The 14,574-nt window shown below is 31.9% G+C and overlaps 1 protein-coding gene across 1 annotated transcript; it reads left to right on the forward strand.

The window, feature by feature from the left end:
• The first annotated feature begins 9,738 nt into the window (after window positions 1-9,738).
• LOC148610734 (fucolectin-like) lies at window positions 9,739-13,475 on the forward strand. Its single transcript, XM_088596037.1, has 4 exons — window positions 9,739-9,964; window positions 11,662-11,733; window positions 12,620-12,835; window positions 13,205-13,475. Exons 1-4 carry the CDS (start codon window positions 9,859-9,861, stop codon window positions 13,414-13,416), a joined length of 606 nt encoding a protein of 201 aa, XP_088452163.1. The 5' UTR covers window positions 9,739-9,858; the 3' UTR covers window positions 13,417-13,475.
• Window positions 13,476-14,574: the final 1,099 nt, after the last annotated feature.

Below are 14,574 nucleotides of genomic sequence, written 5' to 3' on the forward strand. Positions count from 1 at the left end.
TTTTCTTAGCCATGTGAAGAATGTTTGCATTCGTACCTTTACTTCTACATTTCATAAAGCTTTGGGCAATAAATCATTTTGTCTCCCCTTCCGTAAAAGAGCGTTTTACTTTACTCAAACTTATTTAAAAAATCGGTGATCATCGAGTCTACGAGTATGTTCCGCTGAAAACAGAATAAATAGAGATGGGGCAAATATACAAATCACGTGTTTCCGATTCTTTCTCAACTACATACAACAATATATGAGTGACTATATGTATATATATCTTCATATCCAGTTAGGAGTCACTAAGGCTTTTCGTGCTTAACTACAGCCAGACAGACAGATAGACAAACAGACAGATCCCTGAGCAATGCGTTAAAAAGTACAATAGCTGGAACATAAAAAGCACGTACATGCACAAATCATTGTTGATAAACTTATCATTACTTTAAGTTAAATCAACAATTCCTATAATATTTGCGAAGTTTTAAATGAGATATATAACAATAAAAATAAAACTTTTTCATAAAAGTTTATGATTACGCATAATAGTAAATTAATGTGGGAAAGTTTGAAGTAAATGCATCTATATAGGTTTTAAACCTCCCGCTATCGACCGCTTTCGGATAGAGCCTCCCGATATTTTATCATACTTTCAGTAATCTCCAACAGTCTTGTCCGCCTCCCGATGGGAGCTCAAATCCTGTCCTTTCGAAATGTTTGCTATTCATCAGTCATAGTAATGTGGATGAATTTGGGAAGTTAAGAAGCCCAGAAGTGACGTACTTCAATTTTGAATAGATATAACAGGGGTCTCCTTTTGTAGAGTTTCCGAAGATTAACATCAATGCTAATCGTAACTCCGCCAAAATGCATGAACGCTTGGCACATGTTTAATACAGGTTCGAAAACTAATTTCAATAAATGTCAGGTAGATATTCATACCATGCATCCATGATCCTCCTGAGCAGTGCATCATAGTACTTCCTTATGTAACAGGTTTGATATATGTACGGGTATTTTAAGTGTCTGCATGTTTTTGGCATATGTGTAGGTGAACATTAAATACGCAAGAAATGTTGGAAAATGTACTTTATATACAAGAAACTTAGCAACATTATTTTATACACCCAAAATTGCGTACAATTGACCAGTATTTTGCATACGTTAATTTTGCAACATTAAATCCAAATGAAAGGACAAGTTTGATATGTGCACATTGTTAATATATATGTATTGAAGATTTTTTTCCGGATAAAGAAAGCATTGTTGAAAGAACTTTGTTATATAGAACTTTGCTTCATCATTGCAATAACTACATACCCAGAGCCTGGATTTTTTACCAGCAAACAAAGCAAACGGCTCCTACTTTCAAAATGAAAACAGGAGCGAGTAAAAAGATTTATTCGCGCTTGATCTTAGAACAGTGTTTGCAACTTGCAGGTTCGCATAATGGAATTAAATGCATTGCAACATTTATTATAAACAAAATTATCATTAAACAGCGTGCTACAGGTTTCTATACATTAATGCTTTTACGAGCTTATTTAAAGCCTCTCATTTCTGTACTGCATTCCACGCAAAAGTAAATCATAATACAGAACGATTTTTCATCGAGGAGATTTAAACGGATATCAGAGAAAACACATATTGAAAACTATTAGATTCAAATATTAAATCTATGGAAAAAAAATCCCACGTAAATGACAGCAAAGCGGTTCAAAGTAAGTGCATTCACGTACATGCAAGCACGTTCATAGCAGTTCTTGGACCTTTCACATTCCAGAGAGAATATTTTTACTCCTGTTCTGTAGTCCTTCATCACTTACTTCCTTAACTTATCAGGCGCACCCCCCCAAAAAAAGCCAAAAAAAACCCCAAAAAAAAAAAAACAAAAAAACAAAACAAAACAAAACAATAAACAAAACAAAAACAAACAAACAAAAATGATCCCATGAGTCTCACATGGTTAAGGTTTTGCCTGTTGTTGTTAAACAATTTTGACTTGAAAAAAAAAAAAAAAAAAACTTTGATAAAACTTATCATGAGGATCATTTCATCAATTGAAAGTTTTTTTTTTACCTATTGTAGTTTTAAAGACATTAGTTGAAAACTGTAAAAATACTTCATTTTTCACCTTTCAAGGGCAATAACTCTAAAAAGGAGTGTGCTCGAGTTTTTAATAGATAACTTTTTTGTCCAGTATGGTGGACGTGTGTTTCAAAAAATGATCGGCATTTCAACGGGAACAAAGGGTGCTCCTCTACTCCCTGACCTATTCTTTCACTCTTATGATGCTGACTTTATAGTTGATCTGATCCGAAAGAAGGAATATAAATTAGCCAGATCCTTCTATCTCACTTTCCGCTATATAGATGACGTTTTATCGTTTAATAATCCGAATTCCAGTCATTTCATACACCGCATCTACCCTAAAGAACTTGACGTGAAAGACAGTACAGACACTGTGAAGTCAGCCTCATATCTTGACCTATACTTAGAGATCGATGGAAAAGGAAAACTATTGACTAAACTATACGACAAACGTGATGGCTTTTTATTCCGTCATGTCAACTTTCCTTTCATATGCAGCCATATCCCTAGCACCTGCGTGTGGATATTCCATATCACTAATCATACGTTATGCCAGAGCTTGTCGTAATTATGCAGACTTTTTTTTATCGCGCTAGACTTCTTATAACTAGACTTCTTGAAGTAGGTTATGTTGCTACAAGATTGAAGTCTTCTCTACTGTTATGGTCAAATTTTACCTTTTATGACGATCACATCTGGGGACAAAATTTATTTATTTATTTATTTGTAATTTGTGATGCTTAATTCCCCATCATAAAATTTTCACTTTAATAATCATGTGTTTACAAGTTCTTAACCAGTTAAAATGATTTGTTCTGTACTGATATTGGGAGAATACTTCTGTTTTTTGGTGAGTTAAACTTAGTTATAGATATAATATTTACCATTACGATATATTAACAAATGTGTGGGTTTATTGTGATTGAACTTTTCAAAGCTTTTTGAAGTTGTGTTATATTTTAAATACGTTGCAAATATCATGTTTTGCCTTGGAAATTCATCACGCATGATTTGTGATAGTGACAATGTCTGTTTTCGTAAACTCATACCATTGCAGTTTCAAGCAGTGACTACATAAAGAATATTTTGTAACAGTAGGAATTTTTTGTTGTGGCTACAAACACACGGTGTAGTACGACGATATGAAAAACCCCAAAAAATTATGGTATCATGTATTGCAACTTGAAATGTGTTTTACGTGAATTCTACATACAAATTCTTACCTGGTTTATGATTATAACCAATTCACCTTTTACTTATATCGATAAAATAACTTTTTGTATTTTGATAAAATATTTTCTAGCATTGTTATGTGTTATATTTTTCTAGGCAAATTAAGTGTTTTTTGTTATTCTTGTTTCTTTGGATGTATACATTGAGACGTATTCGATGTATCACCATTTCTAGATAACTCAAATAACTACACATAAACTGTTTAATGTTATTCTCCACATTCCACATTTCCTGGACAGTACAAATATTGAAATGGCCGTCATTATGAACTCGTGGATCGTTACGTAACGTTACATCTACACCATGAAAACCGATTTGTTCAACGTATCATAGTTTTCCTTCTTCTTTTGTCTTACCCAGACTTGACGTTTATTAGCAACTCGATATGTGTTTCTAGAAAAGCAGAGGACACTTACCCTACCTGTGCACATGGTCCATGCACCCAGTTTTTAGTGGAGTTGCTTATTTACTCTATTGTTTTGTACGTATTATATTGTCTATTGTACAAATGTATGCATTTTGTTCTTTTTTTTCTGTGTGGTCCGAATTATATTCTTTTGATTTCCGCTAGAATCTTGGTTCCTTTGATTACTGTTTCATCACATAATAATACAATACCTGAACCCGATCCGTGCAACAAAAAATTGCGATCGGTCATCGATCACCGATCAGTGTTCGGTCAGTCATCGATCCGTCAAACATATCAATTTAACTGTTGATCGCATCACGTGACCAAAGAGCGGTCAATGTATTTTACGCTTTTTGTTGTTTTCTTTGTCAATTGTACACATAGATTTAAACATCAATTTATACTTTCATTTAAAATTTATTTAAAACAGATCTTACGTCATGTTGCATAACAAAACTGCGATCAGATCGGTCACCGGTCATCGATCCGTACAATCGTCGCGCGGATCGGTTCAAGGACTGTATATGTCAACTTGCACAAATAGGTGAAAATGCATGCACTAAAAATAAGTTGATTGTACTCAAAACATTAAACATTAAAAAAAAACAAATAATAGACGAAAATGACTGGAATTGAAATTAAACAAAACACTTCATTCACAAAAAGGTGTAATATGGGTATATAATATGAGTATTATAGGTTAATAGAGTCAGAAATCGTGAGTAATTTATTAAGATCAGTTAATCTATAAGTAACACTAGTTGTATATATTAAAGCACAGTTCTGATTAAATTTTATAGCACGAGTAACATGAAAATAGTGTTTTTTTTATTTTCTTCTAATAAAAAAAAACCAAAGAAAATATTTATTCATGTTTTGACATTTTAAAAAATTGCGGAGATCATCTTTAACCTTAACTCGTTATATTGACAGAAACCTTAAACTCTTTTTACTAGCTTCTAGACTTCTATTTCAGAGACTTGACCAAAATAATTGGATCAGCTTTAGTTTATAGTTTTCCTACTTGTTCGATACCTTTGACTGCATCGGATTTAAAACACAACATTTGAATGAAAAATCACTCAATTAATGACTCCGTTTTTGTGAACACGATATACTCACTTGTATATGCAAATTGTTATTAAGTTACATACAAGTTTGTAACATTCAGTATATGAAATAAAAAAAAAATATCTCGCATAAAACTACATTTAAGAATATGTTTGCATTTAGATGCAGTAGTGCTTTACAGAATATCTTATTTTATTCAAGCCACCATTATAGAGTTGAAAATGAAGTTTAACAAGACAAAGTATAATCATCAGCCATTCGGGGCTTTTTGGAGGAAAGAGGGAAAAATCCAATCGAATCATTTCCGACATCGATTCTAAATTTACAATGAACTAATCAATGCATTTTCGCTCGACTGTTTCAAAGTGACTGTTTCATATATATCATTCTACTTTGAGAACTCTACATGTATCTGAAATAACGATTTTTTTATCCATACATTTTTCTTCGGAGGCTTACTTAAACTGAAATCATTAAGCTGTGTGACTTAAGTTCGATAAAAGATGTACAAAAGGCACCTGTTCAACGGACTTTTCATATTTAAATTAGAAAAAAAAAAAAAATATTACCAGCGCCGAATAAAAGAAAATGGATTAGGTAGGCGACATGAATTACACGCATACAATATAAGAAAAAAAATAAGCACATCATGTCTCAATAAAAATCTCAAATCATGAGTGACTTTCAATTTTCTACGAACATATGACCAGGTGAAATTCACAAGGTTAAAAAAGAAACATGATAACCTGTTTAATCCGTCACAACAGTAGGAGTTGGCTGTATTTTGGTTTAACTAATGTGTATACACATGTATGCAGTTTTGGTAGAGATTCCTCATACTTTGTAAAAACAAATTCAAATCATCCAAATTTACTGATGAAGATAATAACAAATACTGGATTTTGTGATCGACAACATATTTTTCCGGTGTTGAGGACGCGTTTTAACAAACAAGCTGCATTCAAATAAGATAAATTGGGCTCCTCTACTTGCTGACCTATTTCTTTTCTTTTATGCGGCTGTCTTTATAGCTGATCTGATCCAAAAGGAGGAACATCATTTAGTTGGATCCTTTATATTTTTGTCTTTGTTGTGTGTGTCCGTTTTCCATGTCTGGTCTTTGTCCCTGGATTTCTTACTTTTAATTTCTGTTAGAATGTTGGTCCCCTTGATTACTCTTAAGTCGCAGTGTCCGCTATATCGGTGAGGTATTATCATTAAACAATCATACTTCCAGGGATTGATACATCGCATCTATCCCAAAGAGCGTGATCATATGAGATAAAGGATACTACAAACTCTGTGAAGTCAGCCTTATTTCTGTACCAAGACTTAGAGATCGATCGATGGTAAAGGAAAACTATTGACCAATCTATACGACAAACGCAATGACTTTTCTTTCCGTATTGTCATCTTTCCTTTCATCTGTGACAACATCACTACATCACCTGCGAATGTTCATATCACTCATACGTGTTATGCCAGAGCTGGCCGTTACTACATTTTGTATTGCGCTAGACTTCTTACAATTAGGTTTTTTGAACAGGGTTGCTACAGGATTGGTCAATACTACTGAAGATTCATGGTCGTCATCATGAACTCGTGGACCGCTACGTTGTATCCATCTGCACCATGATTTGTTCAACGTGTCATAGTCTTCCTTTCATCTTTTGTCAACCCCTAACCGGACAATTATTAGCAACTCGGCGGGTGTTTATGGAAAAGCAGAAGACGCGTTCCTTACTGGTGCACCTGGTTCATGCTCCAAGTTTTATTGTTTTGTTTTTGTTGTATTTTTATTGTTGCTTAGTTATGGTTTTTACTTTGTATGTATTATTTTTGTTATTTTTTATTTTCTTTGTTGTGTTTGTCTGTTTTCCATATTTATTCTTTGACCCTGGATCACATTCTTTTGTATACCGCTAGAATCTAGGTTCCCTTGATTACTATCAGAAACGATTATTTATTTCATATTTATTAATAAAACCAAACATAATGTTACAGGCTATTTATTTCCTCAAATTTACACGCAGCTAGCTAGAGCGGTGTTTGACTCTGATAAAGAAGTAATGCTTGTTCAGTGATATAATGAAATCATTTCTTTTGAAAACTGAGATCTTAGCACGATGAATAAAATATGCATTAAGGAAAATAAATAAGATTTGCATATAAATTCAAATAAACAAAAAACATAAAAAAAAACAATCGACGAAGAAATATTCTTATAATTTCAAAAAAAAACAATTGTCAATAAAATATACAGAGTATTCCTAGGTAAACTATAGGGGTGAATAACATAAATATTTCTATATAACGAGAATAGGTATGGTGCATATATGTCAAAAAGACAATGACCCAACAAGGATTACAATGCCAGCCTAAGGTCACCCATTGGTCTTCAATGAAAGACGATAAAACATAATACAACTTGTATTTTCTTTGAGATATTATCGGTATTAATAAATGTTTGGTCCTTATAATGCCAGTGGACTTATGGAAGAATTCTTGTCAGGTACTTAAAAAATGTGATTAATAGACCATATCAGCAGCATTACAATAAAGATAGGAAATTCTAAGCTAGACAACATTGTATAAAAGAAGTCTTAAAACCAATTCCATCAAAATAGGAAGCCAAATCCTTCGGTGTTTTAGGCATATTGAATTTTGTAAAACTGCAAATTGTGATAAATATGAAAATAAACTTTGAAATGAATCGGGATCAGACAAGACTGACTACAGAATGGGTGAATACCAACAATATCGAAATAGGAAGCCAAATCCATCATCTAAATGCTTTATCATGGGTTATACAAAAGAAGGAAGCACCAGCCAGAAAGCCAAATTCATCACCTGAAGGTTATACCTTTGTTTTTACAAAAGAATGAAGCACCAGGAAGCCAAATCCATCACCTGAAGGTTCTACCATGGTCTTTCAAAAGAATGAAGCACCAGGAAGTCGAATCCATCACCTGAAGGTTCTACAATGGTATATATAAAAGAATGAAGCACCAGGAAGTCAAATCCATCACCTGAAGGTTCTACCATGGTCTATACAAAAAGAATGAAGAACCATTCTTCATTAAAGCTAAATATGATCATCTCATTTAAGTATTTATTGCTTGATTCAAGCATTTCTTCCACAAAGAAAGATTTCTTATTGCATGTATTATAATTCTGATATATATGTTCCCAGTACTATATAAAAATGCAGCTTTCAATTTTCTTTATGTTACAGCCGTGAGTAGTATAAAGTAGTAGTAGTTGTATAAAGCGTGAACTAATTACGATTGAGTTCGAATCTCTGTCTACTGTCTTAGTTACTTTGTATCGTATATTATATCAGAAACTTTTTTTAAATTTGGATTATCTCCCTTTTTTGAAAGGGGTAAATGTTTAAGTCGTAACGATTTTAATGCGTTTCTTTTTCTTGTAGTAAATTTCATAATTGTGTTAAAATATGAATTTATTATTAATGATCAATAATATAAGTCTATATTGATATCAAATCAAATCAATAATCAAAATAAAGACATCATTAACTTTAAAATGTCAGTTACATGCACACTTACTCAAATTTACCTTTAATCTAATTTTTATTTATGATTTCGGTGAAACAGTCCAAATTCGATGTAACTGGTGTAGAAATATAAACTGATTAACATTTTGTTTTTGTGTAATTTTGATACAATATCTAATATGTTCATTAATTTTTTTATGTCCATATTTAATAACTATAAAAATATTTAAATAGATTTTGTTTTAAACTCATATCAACTTGACGACTTGAATTTCCACGAAAATACCGAATATAAAGTATCTATATTGTTTAATGGTTTCCACTTGTATCATTTTATCGAAATACGTTTTTTTCCATTCAATTTAAAGGTAACACATTATTACTTGAAATTTAAGCATTAGATATGACATAAATACAAAAAATACAAGTTTTGTATATCGTAAATTTCAATATGCTGTACACGTGTTTCAAGGAGTAACCTCTCATCAGCAGCATTAAAATCAAATATGTAGGAAGATCATAATCAAAAAATTAGTTGTATATAAGAAGTACTCATAACCAAATCTATCGAAAGAGAAAGCCAAATCCATCACCAAGAGGTTTTACCCTATGTAGTAATGCAAGGAATGAAGCCTCGGTGTTTTACGTATTTTTAAATTTGGAATACTGCAAGATTTAATACAAAACATACCAACAAAATCTTTTGTATACGCAAAGTCGCTCATAGTCCATAATTGTCAAAATATAACTATAGAAATAAAAAAAGGTATCACGCCAAATATTGTGCTGCATCAGATTAAAGTGTCTCTACTTTTAAAAGCACTTTTACGTTCAATGCACGCACAAGGGTTCAAAGTTTTACATATTTATAAGTTATTTATTTTTTCGAATAAAACATAAAGATAAATGCAATTATAAATTAGTTGCATACTTTAGCCTCAATATTAATTACTTCATTTGATTGCATACAACCGTAGAATTAGGTGTTTGTTACAAGAGTCAAGGGAACCAAAGTTCTAGCGGGAATGAAATGATGTAATCCAGGGACAAAGACCAGATATGGAAATCAGACACACACAGCAAAGAACAAAACATTACCACATAATAAAAAGAAACAAAAGTAAATGAGCAACTCGTACTAAAACTGGGGGCATTGACCAGGTGCATCGGTAGGGTAAACATCCTCTGCATTTTATAGAACCACCCGACGAGTTGCCCATAATTGTACTGATATCTATATGACATATTTATTACTTACAAAAATTATCATCAGATCAATGTCAAATTGAATTTGTTTAACACGGTGGGTAATAGATACTTTGAAAATAACCCGATTTCAATAATGCACCATGTGTTCAAATTATATCTTATATCATAGCTTAGTCTTCATTGAATCAAATGACAACAAAACATATAAATACAGCCAGTGCCACTCATTCCACGTGTAAGTTGTTTACCTTTCGGTGCTTGTAGTGCTAGTCTCAAATAAGGATTCCCTTTCTTGTTTGCAAGAAGCTTCATCCAAGAACGAAACGTCGTTGCAGAGATAATGTTAGGTTTATTTTTACTGCAGCTTTCTGTAATAACACTTCAGTTATGTGGACAGTGCTTGTCAACAACAAACACGATAGGAGTGTCACACGGGCGGTATGGAGGTAAGTCAGGAGGTTGAAGTCAGTTTGTCCTATTACGCGTAATCAACAGGAGTTATCCAACAATTATCCACACGCTAAACACCAATATGACAATTCTGGGCTGCCAAATCAGAGTAAATTATTCCTACACCATTGTTCTATAACTATTACTATCTGTAACTTATTAACTTGCATTTCAGATACGAACCAGTTAAAATGGGTTCATGGTTGGAAATTCTATCAATTTCTTTTTTTGGTGTTTTTTTAAAATGTTATAAGTAACAGAAAATAACATGGTTCTTTTATGTAACATTTGTCGTTAAGAGGTAAAACATTTTATAGAGTGTACTAGTACTAGAATTCAAAATTAGGGGAGTAAATGACATTTATATCCAATAGCAACTGTTGGATTTTCAATGTGGATTATCCCGAATAGCAAACAAATTGAATGAATAATTGTATACTTCATCTTATAGACATATAAAGGAACTTAATAACAGAAATAAAAACATGTGTTGCCTGCTTTGGGATGTATCGCATATTACAGAATTTGCTATTTCACATGACAAATACTCTTCTTTGATCTGTATAAATAACTATAAAGGTAAGATACGTACTATCAACAGGAGTTACCTGTTAACAAAGTATTGACATGAACAGTTATTGCTCTCAATTTATTTTGGCTTTAAATGTTGTCTCTTACTACACTAAATACTCTATTTGATCAGGTCTTTCAATTAGTGTAGATGAAAACAACTGACAAATATTTGATTTTAATTTTGTAAAATAAATCAAAATACAACAAGTACTTGAAACGATTTCTAAATTGGAAACAGAAAAGGGGTGGCCGAGGTGTTAATTATCCCTTTATGGGTCATATGCCTTACATTTTTGATTCAAGATTTTGTCGTGTGTATTTTATATAAAAATCTCCATTTGCGATGTTAATCATTGTATGAACTGAAAATATAATTTTAAATCCACAAATTTGTCTTAAAATGTAACAGTCATTTCTGCTTTTAGTTTGTATGAGATAGTATTGCATTTAAGTAAATATAAGAGAACGATTTCTGTAGCACTAATGATATAAATTTGTACTGTTTCAACCACAAAAAATAGGAATATTTGTCAGGATGTCAGAATGACACAGAGCTTTTGATATTCATAGACCCAGTTAAGGCGGGATACAAAAAAGCAGGTTTGAAACGGTAATCAAATCATAATCAAGGAATAATGACTAGACAACGAAAACAGTAATACACACAAAAGACATGAAATGAACAGAATAACATGCACATCTAAACCCAACCATGTAGTCATAAAATAATATTTCTGTTGTGGGTATTATTGACCATTTACTACTCTTACAGCATCGTAAGCATCCGCATGAATCTAGATATTCAAAGCTATACAATGGAAAAAAAACAGTTTTTTACAATTTTTGGGATATGTTAATGTTTAAAATTTGTGATCGCTTTCTGCAAACTTTATCATACAAAAACAATAATGATTTCAAGAAAATGTGATGACAAAAATAATAATAATAAATATTTCATTTTATTTTTTATTTTCGAACCGTCACGTTGACCAGAAGCTGCAATATTTATTTTTCTTTTCAAACGAGAGCACTATTTCTTTTGGAAGACATTCCTGCCGTAGAAAATGAAGAAAGTTGAAATCGTATTTGTTTATATGAATTGTCTGTTTTATTAAAACAGATGATAAAATCATACACTTGCTGAAACGCATAGATACTAAAGTGGATGAGATGTTCCATGCACTTAATGGAGGTAATATATGAGTACGATTTTATATTGTTTTAATATAAAAATCAATGAAAATCTAAACCATATTGCTGTTCATTGCTTTGTGCTTGCCTTGACTATTTACTGTGACCGTAAATATTTTTTGTGCAAACGTAGATAGAAAAAAAAACACCGAAAAATGGCAGGTACATATAACAGTATTTATCCAGGACTTGGAGTTAAGAAATTAAGAAATTTCGAAAACATGGAGAATAGTGGGGAAGGATTTTTCGTCCTATTGTTGACATACACAGATATCTACGGTCATCGTCATGGCTTTATCTACCAACAGAGTGTTCCTTTCTATTATGTGTTAGACCTCCAACTGCAATCAAAGTTAATTTTTCTCTCTATCGAACTAGACCTTGACTGCAATGTTGTTGTCTTTTGAACATCTAAGCTCACTTCAATGTTAATAAGGTTTGCGTTCTTTGTTTTTCGTGTTAACTTTTTATATTTTTTTTCCTGTTGTGTACATTTTGTTTGTTTGTGTATTATAATATGCTGATGAACCTGGGTTGTTCCTTCGTCTGAAAAGACAATAAGTCTTTGTTGCTAGTATATTCTTTGAAAAATAATCTATAAACCATAAATACACTTTGATTATCTAATAACTGAGACACGCAACATTTAAAATAAAAAAAATATTATGTGTATTTATGTATCGTTATGGTATAGTAAAGTATATTTAGAACCGATTTTCGGATAAAACTAAAAAAAAATGTATATGCATGATTAGATGTGATGCATTATTTGTTCAAGCACATTAGTTAAATATACTAGAACGAAAATTCAAAAGGCTATATATAAGTATTATAACTTTTGGCTTATGGTTAATGAAATTTTCCTATAGTTGTTTTATCTTTTAAAGGCAATGGTTTAAAGCATCTGCGTGAAGTTGCATTCAGAAAAACTGCTCATCAAAGTTCTCAGTTTTCTACTGCATTTCCTGCAAAAAACGCATTGGACGGTAATTATAATAGTGTTCAACACACTTTAGAAGAAACAGGACCGTCTTTAACCATAGACTTGGGTCGGAACTATAAAATCGTTAGAATCGATGTATACAATAGAAAAGACTGTTGTGGTAAGTTTACCTACATTATGTCTTTCATGAAATGTATATTCCATTAAGAAAGGTACTTACCTCGTCAGACAAAAAAAAGGAACACATGATGTTTGATTCACAATACATGTATTTTTTTTTCTTATTTCATAATTCATTATGTTTCTGTTTGAGTTCCGTTGACAATTAGATAACGTACATTGTTTATTTTTTCCTTACATTGCATTTATTATTCTTGATTGTTTTGAACGATTGTCTTCATCGTGAAGATTTAGTTTCGAACGTAACTACGCTGTCAACCAAACAGAAAAACATATTTGTTAGTGCCTTAAGAAAAAAAAATTTCACCTGAAGAAAGTAAACGAATTCTTGAATTTGATTTTTGTACAGGGGAAAGACTTCGTGATCTTGACATTTTGCTTGGTACGACGTCCAATGGACACATGTCATTATGTGCACATTACATAGGACCATCAGAAACTGGATCCCACTTAGTTTTCTATTGCAACAATACAAGATATGCACGATACGTAAAACTGAATATAAAAGGATTCGGGTATTTGCAAACCGCTGAGGTCAAAGTTTATGCTAGAGATAATTAGATTTTGTTTAATAATGTCTGAATATTTATTAAATAAATCCTTCGTTTATTTTGTCATCATTCATTGTTATGTATCTATCATCATGGGATAGTACCTTTTATTATTGTAAACTGTCATATTTTCGTACAAAATTGTAATTTTTTTTTGTGGTTTGTTCCAACCAATTTACTTCTGCATAGCTTAAAATCTGTTGTTTTTGTCAAAATATACAATAATTAGCATCGAAAACGATATTTGCGCAATCTTTATGCTTGGTTTAACCGCGAAAAGAGTGAAAACGAAACTGCTGCGAAAGTATCCCACTTCCGAGATATTTTTTTACGTTGGAAGTCGGGTTATCTAGACGGACTTTACAATTGAGTAATTTCAACTTGCACATTGATTGACACAAGATCTGTAGATCTGCAGGAATAACTGAACTCTTTTAACATTTGATTTGATACAGCTTACAAGAATCAATTTAATTGTCCACAAAAGTTAGTATTTTATCTCGACTCCAAATAAAAATACCGTCTGTTGAAAAGAAGTACTAGACCCCACTATTTTACGGAAACGGAGGTTTGCACTGTAAAAGCCATATTCTACCAATTACCTTACATGACAAATTTCTAGAAACACCCGCTGAGTTGCTCATAAAAAGTAATAGGGATAAAGTGATTTTCACTGCAAAAGTCTAGCCTATATTCTATTACTGACCTTAATTTTAACAATGGTCTACATATAACATATCTTTATTATGAGTGAGAATCGAGAGTACAAAGGTAAATATAACTTCTTTTATTTGAAACCACTTTCATTAATCAAGAAAAAAACTAAAACAAGTTGTCAACTGTAGGTTTACATTTGCCTTCACAAAGGAAATAGGAACAACTGAAAAGTAGAATAAGTACTGTTCATCGAATAAACAAAAAAAGCAAAAAAACAAATGAAGGTTCAATTCATGTTATACTGATTCCGGAGTTGAATCCGGTTTTCGACAAACATTTATGACGTTAATGTCATTCATCTGTTACGTCATTGCCATCGCTCATGAATGGCGAACAGTTTTCTTGTAGTTTGTGATATTTGGAAATTAAGGAGTGAATCATTTAGATTCGTAAACGCTTTTTTTGAAACTATACTCAAAAGTTAAATCATCTTTAAAATTTGCAATAATAC

This window comes from Perna viridis, chromosome 8 (genome assembly GCF_037379345.1).
Source record: "Perna viridis isolate PV_CMFRI_1.1 ecotype Kerala chromosome 8, ASM3737934v1, whole genome shotgun sequence".
Lineage (NCBI taxonomy): Eukaryota > Metazoa > Mollusca > Bivalvia > Mytilida > Mytilidae > Perna > Perna viridis.